This window comes from Erpetoichthys calabaricus, chromosome 1, assembly GCF_900747795.2.
Source record: "Erpetoichthys calabaricus chromosome 1, fErpCal1.3, whole genome shotgun sequence".
NCBI lineage: Eukaryota > Metazoa > Chordata > Cladistia > Polypteriformes > Polypteridae > Erpetoichthys > Erpetoichthys calabaricus.
Genome location: NC_041394.2, coordinates 41,088,990 through 41,106,806, shown reverse-complemented (window position 1 = coordinate 41,106,806; position 17,817 = coordinate 41,088,990). Strand labels below are relative to the sequence as shown.

The 17,817-nt window shown below is 40.3% G+C and overlaps 1 protein-coding gene across 1 annotated transcript in view; it reads right to left on the bottom strand.

The window, feature by feature from the left end:
- LOC114649106 (protein transport protein Sec24C-like) overlaps positions 1–17,505 on the bottom strand; it is a 63,418-nt gene extending 45,913 nt beyond the window's left edge. The window contains exons 1-5 of the mRNA XM_028798544.2: positions 17,285–17,505; positions 15,256–15,505; positions 9,073–9,188; positions 8,547–8,621; positions 1,196–1,307 (exon numbers count right to left, since the gene is read on the bottom strand). Of these exons, the coding sequence (XP_028654377.2) occupies positions 1,196–1,307; positions 8,547–8,621; positions 9,073–9,188; positions 15,256–15,505; positions 17,285–17,287 (556 nt within the window). The 5' untranslated portion in view covers positions 17,288–17,505. The remainder of the gene's footprint in view (positions 1–1,195; positions 1,308–8,546; positions 8,622–9,072; positions 9,189–15,255; positions 15,506–17,284) is intronic.
- Between the last annotated feature and the right edge of the window lie 312 nt (positions 17,506–17,817).

Sequence of the window (17,817 nt, the reverse complement as noted above, 5' to 3'; positions counted from 1 at the left end):
TTTCAATCAAAGAAGAACAAACATTTTAAGATTTATCTAAACTGGGGTGTCCAGTTCCAGTACTGGAGAGCTGTAGTGGCTACAGGTTTTCCTTCCTGCTATGTTCTTACTGTACATTCTCTTTCAGTGACCATATTTCTGCTGTTAATAGACTTATTTCACCTTATCCATCCCGCTATAACCTAACTACAGGGTCATGGGGGTCTGCTGGAGCCAATCCCAGCCAACAAATCCCGGGCAGGACGCCAGCCCACCACAAGACACACACCAGGGACAATTTAGGATCGCCAATGCACCTAACCTGCATGTCTTTGGTTTGTGGGAGGAAACCGGAGCACCTGGAGGAAACCCACACAGACACGGGGAGAACATGCAAACTCCATGCTGGGAGGACCCGGGAAGCGAACCCAGGACTCCTTACTGCGAGGCAGCAGCGCTACCACTGTGCCACCATGCTGCCCTTATTTCACTTTATTTTTTTTTAATTGCATAATTGTTTAAGACAAAACAAAAAGGCAGCCAAACAAAAATGAGATGTGAAGCCAACAGATGACCAGCTATGTCACGGCCTCAAATCCAACGAATTTCAGTGCAACCAGTTTCTTAATCAGAAGCTGATTCGACATGTTAATTCAACCTGGGATTTAATTTCATGGCTTGTTACTGATCTCATTCTGCCACACCAGACTTTTACAAAAACTGTTCATTTTCTTTTTTCTAAGAGCACCGTCAAAATATTTTGGGCAGATCAACATTACCGATATCTTTATCTTTCTTAATTTTCTGATATTATATTATGGATGTACATTATCTAGTCATGTGTTAGCTTGTTTTGTATCCAATTATTGTTTGGTTGCTAATTAAGGAAAAAAAGAAATAATTAAGAGGTCTGAAACTTTAATAGCAAGTCAATGTAGTGAGAAGTCAAGCAAAAGGACACCTTTTATTGGCTAACTAAAAAGATTACAGTATGAAAGCTTTCGAGGCAACTTAGGCCCCTTCTTCAGGCAAGATGTAATCATATATATGTATGGAAAAGCTTGGAAAACAGGAGGAGGAAATGGAATGTAAAGGGTGAGTAGAGCTTTTCCTACTGTCTGCTGTGACAAATCCTTTAAACAAACGGTTAGCACCACCAAGTGGCGCTTTCAGAGATTTTCAGGCAATCAATTTTTTTTTTTTGTTTTTTAAATACCTCCGTCCTCAATGGTGCAGTCTGTACTAGAGAGAGGAGGCAGCGCACCCCTGTCTTTGGTCAGGAACACCTGTGTTGCCCAATTTGCTTGGTCATTTTCCAACACCTGAACCTACAGGAGAAAAAGAGATCAAGAAATTATAAAGAGCACAGCAACAGGGAAGCTTATAGAAACATTACAATGAAACATTCTCTACCAAGTGGCAGGCAGTGTGGCCCAGTGGTTAAGGCTTTGGACTTCAGACTTTGAGGTTGTGGTTTCAGATCCTGACACTGTGTGACCCTGAGCAAGTCATTTGACCTACCTGTACTCCAATTATAAAAAATGAAAAGAAATGTAACCAATTACACCTCAAATGTTGTAAGTTGCTTTGGATTAATAAATAAATGTACATTCTCCCCATAAAATGAGAGTGTTCAGTTCATCCTATTTGTTATGTTGGCTAAATTATCCCTATATTTAATACAATTAGTTTTTAAAGCACTCAATTCAATTCAAATGAATTCAAGTTTGTAGTCCCCAAAGGGAAATTTGCTTGTCAGCAGGTTTTAAAGAAAGACAATGTAACATTAAAAACAATACATCAACTAAGAACACAGCTATCAAAGGTGTATTTTGTATAAATAAATAAAAATATAGCAGTTACCATAATATTTATGTTATCACATATATTGCACATAAAAATTAAACTAAGATTAAGACCTGACTAATGAATGATGCACATGATTTTTGCATGTATTGACTTTTCATCACCTAATAATAATAATAATAATAATAATAATTAGTTCTGCGGTGGGCTGGCACCCTGCCCGGGGTTTGTGTTGGCTGGGATTGGCTCCAACAGACCCCCGTGACCCTGTAGTTAGGATATAGCGGGTTGGATAATGGATGGATGGATGGATAATTAGTTACATTTATACAGTGCTTTTCTCACTACATAGTTAAAGGGGAACCACTTTAACCAGCACCAGTGTGTAGCACCCACCAGTATGCTCATCACACATTAGTTATTAGGTGGTGAACGAGTGAGAGAGAGAGACAGTCAATTATTAAGACAGGGGATGATTAGGGGACTGGAGTGAATGAGGCCATGATGAGCAATTTAGCCTGGAAATTAGGAAAAACACGACTTTTTCAAAAGATGTCCAGGGATCTTTTATGACCATATTTACATTGTATCTAAAGGGCAGTGCCATACTTATAAAAAAAAAGTGTCTCCGTCACTGCACTGGGGCATTGTGATTCACACAAAGACCACCTGATATACAATATTCTTGGTTTTGCTATCAGGGGAGAGAATGTAGCTGTGATCTCTTTGCCAAAAATGTAAATAGTTGGCAAGGTATCTTTGGCCAAGCGGAAGGTAGGTACGCTCCAATTTCAAACATTGCCACTGTATCTGATCGTGTTCAGCTCTTATGGGAGAGCGTCCCCTGCGTGGGGAGAAGAGCACGTGGCCGTGATATTTCTGCCAATGCCAATGAGCAGCTACCATCTAATAAAACATACGTAGCTGTGATCTCTCTCTCAAAAACGTCAAATGTTACTCTTTAACAATCTCTAGATGATAATGTCTGCTGAACAAACAGGTATCGCTAACTAAGTGGAGGCAAGGTACGCTCCACCACGTAGCGAGAGGTAGAGCGACTCGAACGGAGGCTGGAGCGTGAGTGAGGATGGCCTCGCCCGGCTCTCTACTCCTGAGGTCCTGCCTCCCCCTCTCCTCGGCCCACAGCCTGTCTCTCAGATTCGTGTGACTAAATTGGTGTCACAACCCAACTATAATACTTAGCACTATGAGAGAAATCGCAAAATCAACTGAAATGTTCAAGCAAATTATAATAGAAAAAAAAAACAGATCTAAATAAGTTAAGTAGTTCTCTCGTGAAAAGCAGACAGACATACAGACAGATGGACGTTGAATTTTATATATAGAGATTTGAAAGAAATTCACGGAGCAGTAGGGTTTTCAATTGCTTCTTAACACACTGAGGGAGTCAGCATTTCAGATGTAGGTGGGCAGCCTGTTCTACAAACTAGGAGCTACAAATGAAAAGAGTATGGATTGAGATTTGATACCACACATGAATTGCATTGCCAGATGCTGTTCACTGGCAGACCTGAGTGGGCAAGAAGATGCACAGCGCCTCACCAGTGTTTCCATATACACAGGTTCTGACCTATTGACTACTCTGTGGGCAAGCGTCAAGGATTTGAGCTTAATATGTGCTGCTATAGGGAGCCAGTTTAGCAATGTGAAGTGAGGAGTGGCAGGCATCCATCTTGGCTGGTTGAATACAAAATGGGCTGCTGCATTTTGGACCATACCCAGTGGCTTGATAACACATGCAGGTCTTCCTGTAGTAGTGATTTGCAGTAATCTAGACGTGACAAGACCAAAGCCTGGACCAGAATTGTGTTGCACACTCATTCAGATAAGGTCTGAGTCAGCAGATGTTATACTGAGTGAATTTACATGAAACAGTTGAAATGTGTTAAGAGAAAAATGGGTGCTCATCAATCTCCTCCCAAAGGTTTTGTACTAAGTTAGCAGGTATTGGTGACAATGAGCCACACTGTACAGAGATGGAGATGTAAACAGACAGTCTGGCCAGGATAACAAGAAGCTTTGTCTTTGCCAGGTTGCGCTGTAGACGGTGGTCCTTCATTCAGATATAAATATTAGCAAGACATGAAGATACTCAAGCCGATACCACATTGTCCTTAGGAAGGAATAACAGGTATAGCTGTGTATCATCAGCATAGCATTGATATGAGAAACCAATGGGGCCCAGTGAGGTGGTGCAGAAAGACAAGAGTAGAGGACCCGGAATTGATCCTTGGGTTGCCTCTGTGCATGTCCTCCACATCACTTCTCGTCAGGACACAAGGTGGGAGCTGCCCAAGATGTAGGACTCAAACCATCTGAAAGCAGTCCTGGTGATGACAAGGTTAGAGGGAGGTCTTAAAAGATCAGCACTGACGACATCTTGATAGCTCTAGGTAACTGTGGCTGGTTGATAACAGTCAGTGGAGCTGTCTCAGTAGAGTGGTTCCTGTTGGAGCCAGCTTGGTTAGGATCGAGTGATCCATTCTGTACAAGAAAAAACAGTAGTGGCCCTAGCACTGACCCCTGAGGGACACCACTCTTAACATAAACCAATTCTGATAAGGTTCCTTACACCATCACCCACTGCATCTTATGTTTTAGCCAATTCTGTATCCATCTACAAAAAGCACCATGAACTCCCACTTATTTTAGGTTCATTCAGAAACTCTCATATGCTATCTTATAAAATGCATTCTAAAAATCAAGCTAAATAATATCATGTACAATACTCTGATCTCATCTTTTTGTTGCCTCCTCAAAAATTCTGGTATGTAAGTAAAATACAACCTATTCCCCCTTTTGAATCTATGTTGATGCTTCACTAACACTCCTATTCTTGCCATTTGTTGCTCAGTCTTTTTAATAATAATAATAAGTTGCATTTATAGAGCACCTTTCACAAATCCAAGGTCACTTTACATACACAGGGGGAGGAAAAACAAAGAGAGATCACACAGAAGACAAAAGTTCATCGAAGAGGAGATTTAAAGGTGGAGAAAGAGGAGTGATCTCAGAGAGACTGAGGAAGAGAGTTTCACTGAAGGACCTGCCTCCCAGGGTGGAGAGTCTGGTGCGTGGCACAGTAAGGAGATTACTGCTCGAGGACCTGAGAAAGCGACAAGAAGTGTATGGAGCTAGAAGCTGAGTGAGGTAGAGAGGGGCAAGGTTATGTAGGGCTTTGAAGGTGAGAAGCAGAATCTTGAATTTTGGAAAGAGACCTAATGTGTAGCTCAAAGTGATGAATCAAACAAAACAGCAATATTTCTGACAACGGGAGCAGGTTTGACAAGTGTACCTGGGAGGTGAATCTGTAGTGGAATGTGTAATAATGATAATAATAATTCATTACATTTATATAGCGCTTTTCTCAGTACTCAAAGCGCTATCCACACAGGGAGGAACCAGGAAGTGAACCCACAATCTTCCACAGTCTCCTTACTGCAAAGCAGCATAAGATACTCTATAACTGTATATCGTCTAAATAGCAGTGGAAGTTAAGGCCATGTCTACGAATAATCTGAACCAAAGGAAGGATATATAAAGTAGAAAGAGTAATGGCCCAAGGACTGAATCCTGAGGGACACCATGCAACACAGGTGAGGTGAAGGATTTATATCTGCTGAGTGTGATAAACTGTTGCCTATTAGGAAGATATGATGTGAACCATTGACGGGGTAAGCCAGGGATCCCTACAGTGGAAAGACATGAGAGGAGGACTTCATGATTAACAGTGTCAAATGCTGCACTTAAGTCAAGAAGGAGGAGAATATTAACCCTTAAACTGCCACATACTTGAGGGTTAATGCACCCTGGGCGCTAAATACTTTTTTGCTACACTTTTTAAGGAAATGTTACAATTCACCAAGAAAATGTTAAATTTTAATGGAACGCATATTTTCTTCATACAAAGAGCATCACAATTACTGCAACACTGATCATTTTTCACACTGCCAATGAACTATAAAAACTATAAAAAAAACTACTGCAACAATCTTTTATTATATGTACCTGTACAAGGTGCAACTGACGTCATTGATGAAATTCCGTAAATAACTGAGCCAACTGTGCTTGAACTGGCTGCACACAAGCAGACAGAGCCCAATGCTGATGCTTGCAGGCTAGTCTAGTGCATTGGCTGAATCCCAGGGACAGTGATGCTGCAGGGGGCGGCAGTGATCATGAGCTGGCTGCTCAACGAATGTGCGGCATTGACTGATCAGCTCCAGCGTGCTGGCAAATTGCACTGGGAACCGTCTATAGCCAGTTGCGGCGTTCAACGAAGGTACATTGCCGAATATACTTGGCTGGCATGCTGGCAAATTGCATTAGGAACTGACTATGGCCGGTTCCAGCGGTTTAAGGGTCAAGTGAACTGCAATCTGCAGACCGGAGAAGATCATTAACTACATGGAAAAGAGCTGTCTCAGTGATGTGCTGTGTACAAAAACCAGACTGAAAAGGCTCATACAGTGTATCGTCTAGAAGAAAGGCGTGAAGTGGTGTAGCAACCATGTGTTCCATCACCTTAGCCAAAAACGGGAGATTAGAGATTAGAGAGAAGAAGGATTCAAATCAGGTTTTTAAGGATTGGGGTAACTGCAGCAGTTTTGAGGGCAGTAGGGACAGAACCTGAAACGAAACTTGCAATGAGGCAACAGGAATACTAATTATGGATGAGCATGTCCTAAGCAGAGTAGTGGGGGCAGGATCAAGAAGACAGGAGGAGGAATTAGACTTATTAATAAGTTCAGAGATGGTGAGAGAGTGAACAGGTGAGAAACAAGTGAGTCTTGATGATGGAGATGGCAGATTAGAATGAGTGAGTGATTGAGGTGTAGAGGGGAAACTGTGATAGATTTGATCAACAGAAACTATACTGTCAGGAGAGGAAAGACTATGCAGGCCAGAAAGAGACGAAGACAGAAGGGAAGCAGCTAACAAATCGGAATTAACAGACCTAATGTAGCAAAAAGAGACAGCCTTTTTCTCAACAGAAGTAGTGGTAATGATGCTAAAGTTACTTTCGATGAGCTTATGATCAGAATTACCAGAAAGTGAACATGAGACAGAGACAGTACTCAAACCATTTGAACAAAGCAAATCAAGAATATGACCCTGAGTGTGACTGGGGAAATCAACATGCTGTGTCAAGTTAAAACATTCCAAAGTTGAGAAGAACTCAGCTGTGAGACAGCACTTGATATCAACATGGATATTAATGTCACCAAGTACAATTACAGGAGGGCAAAGAGATGAGATTACAGTGAGAAGTTAATTAGATTCAGACAGATAATTCACCACAGATTTGGGAGGGTGATAAACTAACAACAGCAGCACAGGAGGGGAGGAAAGTAGCTTCACAACAATATATTCAAAAGATGCGATTACCTGTGATGTGTGTTAAGCTACTGGCCTATAGTTGCTTGGATCTGCCCAATTACCCTTTTCATGTAACGGCATAATATTTGCCATTGTTTTGTCCTTCGGAATTTTCCCAGTGTGTAATGACTTCATGTTGTGATTGGTTGTTGTTGTGGTAATTGTGTCATTGTTTTGGCTTTGAGTCTACTCTAAGAGCGGAATGACTTTTCCACAGAGTACTTCTGAGCTTTGGACATGGTCCAGAAACTAACAATTTATTGGGAAAACAGGTTCTGCAAGAAGAAGAAAGAGGATAACATAATACAAATGGGAAAACACAATTCAAAACAATAAACTCTGTGTCCCTTTGGCCCTGATTGTACAGATATTGTGCCCTTTCTGACATTATTTGCAGTGCTTTTTATGCCACAAAAGTCCACATGCCTAAAGCCTTTTCTCTAAATCTGTTTCCAAATGTCTGGTCCCCTTCCTTCTCCTCATCCTTCTCCTTCTCCACTGTGGAGCTCTGGTCTCCTTTTCCTCCTAACTCCAAGCTCCCCTATATCAGACACCAGATTGTGTTAAGGCCTGAGCCAGCACTATTTCTGGTGGCACACTTATTTAATGAGGAAGTACCTCCTGGTCATCCGTAGCCCTATGAAAGTAGCAGGACCACCTCCACGAAGCTCCCTTTTGTTTCCCCTGATAAAAGTACCACTTGAGTGGTCAATAGGAGCTACAAACTCCGACAGACACCACAAGGACTCTTAACTAATCCAGCTGCATATGGGTGCTACTGCCTATCTGGCTGGGAAACTGGTTTAAATGAATTTTTCAGCCATTCAGATATAATTTCCAGATTCAATCCTGGAATAATTCTTCTTGGATTCTATTCACAGTGCCAAAATTACATTACATTACATTAACTTATTTGGCTCATGCCTTTATCCAAGGTGACTTACAACATTTATGATACAATTGGTTTAATTTCTTTTGGTTTTCCAATTGGGGCACAGGTAGGTCAAGCGACTTGCTTGTGATCATACAGTGTCAGTAGCAGGATTTGAACCCACAACCTTAGGGTTTGAAATACCTACCACCTGGTTCCTCTTACCAACTTCACTTTTATTTGTCATATTAGTAGTTTCTTAAATTGTTCCATCTCACGCCTGTTGGATGTACGCATAAACCTTTAACTCTTCCACTTTCTGCTACCATTCATCAGTATATTCATCAAACGTTCACACTTTTGTCCTAATCAATGAAGTTGTAGTGTATCTAAGACTCAATTCTCAAATCAGACAGACCTTATCCTGTTTTTAATTTAACTAACGTACCACCTACAAGAACCACTTCATTATAAAGGTACTTCAACTTACCACATCAGGAATTGTGTCTGGATCCAGACCATATTTGGAGGTGGGACCACAGCTAATGCTCTGGTGTTGAGAAGCCTAGGACAGAAATGAATCAGCGGCCATATGTGTTTAAAAAAATGCAATGACAGTCACATTTACTTCAAAGCTGATTCGAGTCAAAATGAGAATTGTACCCCTCCCTAGATATTCTTAAACTTGGAAAGCCACTCTTTTAGAATCACATAACTTAAAATAGGCTGTTGGAATGTTTTTTTTTTTAATTTTCATTAAAAACACAGTTCTATATACTAGACTTTATTTGCTAAGACTGAATAGAACTCAGCTCATTTATTGTCTCACACTGACTCTTCATCTTTATAAGGGTCTAGCAGCTTCGCTCTAAACTTTCCTAATTCATTAGCATTAACAAGCTTGAAGAGCAGACCTTGAGAAGTCCAATTAAAGTTTTCTATGTCTGCCGACTTCACTTGGAAATCATCATGTACATATTTGTAAGATTTGCCACAAAACTTTCCCATTCTCCTACCTGCTGGGAGCAGATGACCCCTTGTTCTGAACTGGTGCCATGTAGAATATTTTCCTTTACTGCATACTTATGGTCACGGATCTCTGGGGATGTTCCCTGCAACGGCTCATAATTACCTAAAAAAGAAAATAAGCACCAGTAGTCCTCAAACCAGCACCCGGTCTAATTTCTAATTTCTAATGCCTTCTGGTAAAAGCCAGGTTTTGATCTGATTCATTTAATGCAAGGTGGCCATCAACTTACTGTTGTGGTCTTCATTTTATACTTTGTTGCCTTCTTGGTTTATAACTGTATATTCTATGATTTATTTATTGAAAATTTCTTATCATTTTTAAATTTATTTAAAAATGTGTGTTGTTCAAATGACCTGGGAACATCTCAGAATTACCCAGAAGGTGTAGGAAGAAGTCAGAGAGGATATGGAGACCTGGTCCGTCCAGCTCAATATGCTGTTGCTGTGATCCTCACCAGGAAAGGTGCTGATTTCATTCTAGTTACACATCTGCAGACTTTCTTTTAATATTTGAAAATGAACACTGCACACAGCACAGCCGATGAGGCATCACTCGTGTCACATAGCATCGGGATCATCTCCACATACTGCCAGGCAGCAGCCTTTTACAGAAGCTCTCTTACCTAACTTTCTTTTCTTTTTCTTTTTTTTTTAATTATTAATATTATTAATGTTAAGATTTGGCACCTGGCTTATTCCTATGAGTTTTCAAATGGATTTTTAAATTGAAGATATTAAAGATATGCTGTGTCACACACGTGCACATGGGAGGAAGCTAAAGGGCTTTAATGAAAGTAATTCCATGCCAGACCAGGGGGCGGCGGTGTGCACTAGCACTTTCTCTCACTTCTCTGCAGATCAGTTATGGGAAATTCTGCCTGGCCCCGACAATGTCACTTCCGGTTCCGGCTTCAATGATACCACTTTCGGTCCCAGCCCCCCCGATGATGTCACTTTCGGCCTCGGGCCCAATGATACCACTTCTGGTTCCGGCCCCCTCTATTGACGTCACTTCCTCCAGTCTCCCTTAAAGCCTGCCATCTTTGTGCCAGCAAATCAGTTCCGTTGTGGACTCCAACCTGTATAAATCTGTACCTTGAATCTATCCAATTGCAACCAGGAACAATATACGGGTGGCTGCCCCAAACCTTTGTTTTGTGTAACTCTTTGTCATACTTCTGACAGCTATCATCGAAGACCCAAGCATGGGCTCATCTCAACTATCTTATGGGCAAGATGTGAACTTGAGAGATGTCACATATGAGAACGTAGGAGGCTTTGAGAATATATTAAATATTCTTATACTCGGCTGGTAGCACTGCAATCACAACCGTATTGGAGAGGCAGCTTGTCCTAGGATGGAGAGGGTGAAAATCCAAAGTGAGGATAAAAATAAGGTGGAAAGGCTTCAGAACTGGAACTAAAATGAAGTGACAGTGCAGTACACAGCAGTGTCAACATGTGGCATCTGTAATGTGCACATTGAGAAACATTAATTCAACAATATTTTAAGGATAAACATAGTATAATATATCTAATATAATCTAAAGAGGCTGTCTGTTAACAAAAATATCTGTGGTTGAGTGAAAAATAAAAAATAAAACAGAAGTGTGTTACACCCTGCATGTGTAGCTTATGTAATGGATTTTTCTGTCTGGCTGACGCAGCTTTAAAAAACACTTCACCCAAACATAATACAGTATTTTTTTATATGTTACTTTCCCCATATAGTTTGCATTGATGTCCAAAAAAATGTCTAATCTAAGGGTTTCATGTAGAATGGAGATAGCCAAGTTTCTAATATAATAGGGGTCCATGGTGACCAACATTAGACAACAGCAAACAGAACAATAACAAAAATTCCAAGAAAAAATATGTTACTGGTGTCTCATAATCCACATGTCAAGTCATCCAGTCACATGCTCACAATGCCCCAAAATATTCTTAAATAAACCACTTCTAGAAAACTCTGGTGAAAGAAAATAGAATAAGTTCAAACGCGTCCGAGCATTTGAATTGTAACAGCTTATTCATTTCCTAACACTGTGTTTCATCAACAAAAAACAGGAATTGAGAGACATGTAAAACTAAAGATCAAAAGTTAAAGAAAAGTGAGTGACAATATTATCTGGAAGAGGATACGCCTCAGGCTTGTGCAAACCGAGATGCTTCAACAAGCAGAAGGGCAGTTTAAATGTACAGTTGCTAAATAATCTCGAGGTACTCCAGTTGCGGCTCACTTTTTTAAAAATATAAATGAAATGACATTAGGCAGGTCTGCAATTGAAATGCTCATCCACATCTGAGTGCATTCAGTTTCAGGAGGTTTTATTTTATTTTAGTAAAAAATACACGTGTTTTGGACATTGTGAGATTAAGAGCAAAGAACTTGACATGTGGATTATGTGACATGAATATCATGAAATATTTTCAGGAACTTCTTGATATTGTTTTCTGTTGTCCTGCGCTGGCCTTCAACAATGCCTATTATATCAGAAAGCTTGTTATTTCCTTTATGCATGAAAACGTGAGAATAAAATTTTTTCTCTGTAATCATTACAAACTACACTAGATAAATAACACATTAAAATATATCATTTTTTTATTGGAGTGACCCTTTAAATTGGGTTGGAACAGCTTAAGGCCATGGCAACCATAATAGCAAACGGGGTGCTTAACCAGGTGCCAGTGTGGGTAAATGGAGACCACCATAAGCAGCAACTTAGAATACAAGAAAAAACAAGGATGACTGGTAAGAAGCAAGACTAGGCTTCCTCTTCATTTATCAGAGGAGCTCCTTCAAGGACGGGTGGAATAGGCCCAGTAGTTTTGAAGGGATTCAAAATGATTACTCTGTAACTGCCAGAAGAAGTCTGGTGACCCTTGGTCATTTTAGAGCCATCCCTAACTCCAAAACATGTTAAAGGGCCTATAAGAGGTGCTCATTGCTAGTAAGCCTGTAGTCAGTGGGGAATTGGGCAAAAAAAAAAACTCAACTGGCAGGGTAGATGAGTGACTTAAAAATCAAAGTGAAAAACGAAAAGAGTTGAAAGGTTAAACAATATGGCATTTATTTTCATTTTACTAGTTAGGATGTACCAAGGTTCAGTGGCGCAGCCGAGTTTGTCTTCCTCAGTCTTTTTGTCCGTGTGTTCTTCCTTTGTTATCCCTTGCCCTGTGTTTTTGGTTACATAACCTCATTACTCCTGGAATGCTTTGGGGTCTTGATGGGTTTTGCTCTTGATTACAATCACACCCAGATATACCTCCATTCAAACTTCTCAAAAAATAATACATGAGCACGATAAGAACAAAGTGGCCACAAAAAGATGTGGAATGTCTGATGTGATGGTATGAAGTCTCCTATTTTTATGGCATTTTCTCAAAGGGTAGCAGCATCCGTTTTGGTAACTGCTGACTTGACTCAGACAAGACTCAAGAATACATGATATTGCTGTTAGTAATATAATAATTCCTCTAACCTCTAGAAAGCAATGTGTGCCAAACCCCACTGGGGAACACAATCAATCTGGTCAGTTGACAGGGGCACCAATGCAGAGATAAACAGGAGCACTTGTCTGGGGCCCTGGGCTTGTCAGAGGCCCATTACAGTCTGTACAGACATTCATTGTAACAATATTGGCAAGAGTGGCAGAAACAACTGTGTGTGGCTACAGAAGATGGTAAAGCATGATGACTTGACCTGAGTGGGTCATTATACAAATTAGCTCCCTGCTACTAGGGTCCCTCTGCCTGCCACAGTCACTGTAGGAGCCAAATCCTTTAAGCTAATGTTAATGTTAAATTTTCCATTGTCTACTTAGGTTGAACTTGAATATACTGGGTGAGTCAAAATTATATTAACATTTGAATGCGAAAACAAGTAACAACACACTAAGAAAGGCCAAGCAGTTTTGAGATCTTATCCACTGAAAGGGAGCTCACACGTCAAGTGAGTTTTGTGGATGTCATTAATGACTTCAAAACTGCACAAGCTAAGTGGTGGATTCTGGGTTAATTAGTGGAGTAAAATAGGACTTTGTTATTTGTTACATTTGTTTTACATGATAAGTACTAGGGTGTTGTACTGTGTTAGCAATTATGAATGTAGAGAAAAGCCAAGCAAAATGACACCTTTTATTGGCTAACTAAAAAGATTACAATATGCAAGCTTTCGCAGCAACTCAGGCCCCTTCTTCAGGCAACTCGAAAGCTTGCATATTGTAATCTTTTTAGTTAGCCAATAAAAGGTGCCATTTTGCTTGGCTTTTCTCTATTTTACATGATAAGAAAATGACATTTTGTTGCATTTGGTCACAATGTTACAATATGAGGCTGATAACCTTTTGCATTTGACTTGAAATGTAAACAAATACACAATGGCAATGTTTTGTATTTGGGCTGAAATGTTACATAATGGTTTGTAGATAATGGTTTGTAGATTTATAAAATATCCATCGACAATATGTTCTTAGTAATGGTGTTGTTAAATGGCTAATACATTGTGAGGCTGAGGCCAAGAAGGGATGCATTAGTACAGTTCTCATCCTGAACCTGACATGTGTAACAACATATCTTTTCCCCAGTACAACACCGTCATAAGAGAAACATTGAAGAACACGAGGAGCGGCTCAGAGGCTCCATCTGGGCTTTAAATGACTTTGAAGTGATTCTGACTCTCACCTTAAAAAGCCCCATCTAATTTCTATTCCAGAAGAAAAATTGATCAGTCTCGAAGACTCAGATAGCATCTCCACAATTTATAAAAACATTTTAAAGGCCTTTCCTTTCTAAGATTCCAGGGCACAATGGAGAAAGGATCTTTCATTTAACATTTCATAAAAGGAGTGGAAGGCAGCCATGCAAAGAATGGACTCTAGCTCCATTTGTGCAAAGCACTCAATTATTCAATCCTCCAATGCTCAGATAGGCCTGGAAGGCTTAAGTTTTGTTATTTTTGCCTTGCTGTATTTCATAATTCCTTCCCTTTTGTAATTATTCCTTTGTTTGTTAATAAATTCCCTTTTATTGTTACTTCGGTTTGGTCCTTGGTTATCATGTGGATTCAGAAATAAGCTCTTGAGTACCCCTAAAGTCCACAGCACATAATAAGTGGTTCCACAAGATAAATGTATACATAAACTAGGGGGCTTCTCCCTCTGCTTGCTTTGCTCGGCAACCCCTCCACCCCCGGCCTGCGCTACGTGCCAGCCACTTCACGTCTCTGCCGCTCGCGTTGTGAAAAGGGGGGATGAACGCATCCCAAAGGAGACACGGTCACTCTTCCGAAACCCCCTCTTAAATGGCAATACAATGGGAAACAAACAGGTTTTTTTACCTCCTGTTTGCTCGATCTGCTACTGCTGCATCTCTTCCAGCGCTTCAAACATTTAAAAGCCTGTACAGCAGCTGTCCTTTTGTCTCACTGCCTTGTCTCTCTTCTCCCTCAGACATCCTCTGCTCCTGTTGGGGGTCCCGCTCCCGAGGCGCGCCCCTATGAAGAGGAAGATTTTCTGTTCTTTTAATTGAGACATAGAACTATCATCTACACACGGAGCTCGATTCACTCCTGAAAGAGACTTATGTTTGTTTGAAGTGTCTGAATTACGTTTCTGTCTCTAAATTCTCCTGTGTATCTGTGCAACTCTGTGGCCCAAGTATTTGACGGCGTATGTGGATTTCACTTTCACCAACCAACAAATCTTTTAATTCTCCCAGACATGCCTCTACATTAAGAAGAAACACTACTTTTCCCTGATGGTCACATGAATTTGATGATCTACAAGTATTCAAAAGTTTAAATCCCAACAATATATTCAATCTCTTTTTACTGTTCCGTTATTTCACTGAGTAATAATTTCTGTTTGCTTGCGTTATGCGATCTTTACTATAATTTTTTTTAAGACTTTTTGTACTTCCATTATCTCTAACCTGCTCTGCATGTGTATCGCGCCAGCATTTTTTAAATCTTTACGTTCTACTTTATCATCGACTCGTTGTCTTTTATTTCGGGCACCGGGTGTGGTTAAACGTCTTGGCACAAAGTCTAGTCTTGCAGGACATGAAAGTGTCTCTCTGAGAATGTCATGTCTCGTCTCTCTGAAAAAGTCTCGTCCCAACATTTTTTTATATAATAGAGAGAAACATTAGAAAAAAACCCTGTAACTTACCATTTGCAGTGAGTGGTCTGGTGTCATAAGTGAGATTTGTGTGCATATCCTGACGTGAGTAGCCAGAAGGTGAAAGTGTAGTCAGTCCACCTTGCCAACTCTGCACCCAGGGCACGGCTTCTTTAAGTTCAATTGCATAGTTCATCGGCTGCAAAGGAGGTGAAAAGGCACCATGGCTGTATGGTTGCTGGTTTTGGAGATATTGTTGGGGTAGGTCACTCATTTCTACACAAGGGTGATACAGACTGGTCTGAAAATAAATGTAATAAAGTATATTTTAATGTATAATGTGACTAATAGTCATAACAGTTTATGAGGCAGGAAAGAACCAATCACAATGAAAAGCATTATAATTTATTAAAAAGGAAACTTAAAACTTGCAATTGATACAAACCCCCAAAATGCACATTATCTGCTCCCAGCTTTTCATGTGCCTCAATAATATATAAAGTTGTTAAATTCACCATGCAGAACTAGTTAACATCTACCCCATCATACACTCAAACCAAAATGCAATCTTCTTAAAAAAAGCATATTCTTCTATATTTTCATGTAAAAACTGCATGGTGTTTTTATACTAAGCATTTTGTTGTTGTGCTTTCTTCCAAATAGAGTTTTGGGTACTTTTCTATTATTGTGACGCAAATCGGTGGGGCCGCTGCCCCAGTTACTTCATTTTCGGATTTTAAATTATTAGACTGGTCTATCCCAAACACAAATACTAACCGTAAAGTTAGTGGGGATGGAGCATAGTTACCTATAGGTCCCTAATGTTAATGTCCCCTTTGGGTGCCTAATCATAAAAACGATAATACAATTTGCATCATGATAATAGAAAAGTACCAAGTTTTGTACTAATATTATTTTTTAATTGTGTGCAGTGCTCTGGGATAGGAAATGAAGGGATGCTACAATGTTAATATAGAATTGTCCTTTACTCTGTGATATTCATCCATGGTGGGTTTCCTGCCTGGTGCTAATTGTTGCCAACATAGGCCCCACCACCTCCATACAACCCAAATGAGGACAGCAAGTGATGCGCTGCTACTTTATGCTGTGCTTTGCTCCTGGAGAGGAGTGATCTTGACTCCCACTGATTCTGAAAAATCAGATTTGGCAGATTCACCAAACAGACAGGTGACACCATATCCAGCTGCCTGCCACTTGCTTCCTTCTATGAGCTCAGTGCTCTCAGTATGGCTTTGATTCCCCACTGGGCTCAGTTGGAATAAACTAAACTTGAAAAACATTAAACGCGTGTGTAAATGGTTATTGGAGAAAACGAATTATGGGGTGAGATTTCCAAGCAGATGCCTACCAGTTAAGTATACCTAGATTATCCAAGTGAGCCCGTTACTACACTAGGTGGCACTGGTATCAAACTCTGATTCTCGCAAGGAAATCATCTTTCCAAAATGCAGCCTTCACTAGGAGCAAATTAAATGGACATATTTTTAAGCGTAAGCATGCTACGCAGACCGGCTTTAATTTCAAGAAAAATCTTCACAGTTTACCTGAAGGCAACATTTCATGGTGATTTCCTGTGTTCAGTAATCGATTGATGTAATGGTAACTCTCAGCCCTGGTGGTGTTCGCTCTGCCTTGAAGACAGTGCGCTAAACACAACACGAAAGGTCCGTTTTCGCGAATTCTGATTTCTCTCATACACGCTCAATCACGACGACTGAAGAATGGGTGCTATACAAAGTGCTGGAGTCACGCCGTGAACGGATGTATTTATTTCAGTTTACAAAACTCACACCATCGCCATGCTTCTAAACGAAAGCTGTGTCTTTGATGCGCTCCGACTCGTGTGCTGAGCATCAGACAGACGGACTAAAGGTCGAGACAAGATGCAGGGAAACCTCGGTGTCCTTGTGCCGCGATGAACGCGAACTACAGGTGCCAACTGAAATGAATCATTCACCTTCCAGGACTCAATACTGGCATATCGTCCCTCCTGACCTCATTTCATTTCACATTTTAACTCGAATGCAACTTACTAACGTAAATGTTTAAAATTACGTACCATTCATTTATACATGCTCTGATGTCAGCTTCGACGCAGACTGGCCATTAACGATGCATAATCATAACAATTTTTAAAATGAAACTCCATTTCTATAAAATCCTTAAATAAAATGAGTACAATAAACAAAAACACAAAACAACACAATACGGCCGTCCTTGACCATTGGCATAAGGCGAGTGACAGACTGGCGCAGTGCTGGCCTGCTTGGTGACATCAAGCGCGCGACTCACTATGGAAGAGCGCCTCTACTGGCGAGCTGTTGTATTGCCCTGTGTTTATTGTCTCCAATGCACTGGTACGGTACATGCAGCATATTACTTCCGCGGAGTCCATTTACAGCCCATCAAAAGCAAAATAAAAGTTACAAACACAATTCTAGCATATAGATAATATCAGCTGTTAAAAATGTCTAATCTTAAACTCATTTTTTACAATTTTATTTTTCCCACAGATACATGATCACAGGTAGTATTGCTATCATCTACTGTAGGTTCTAGACTCCAATACGAATTTAAACCAATTAATTTTTG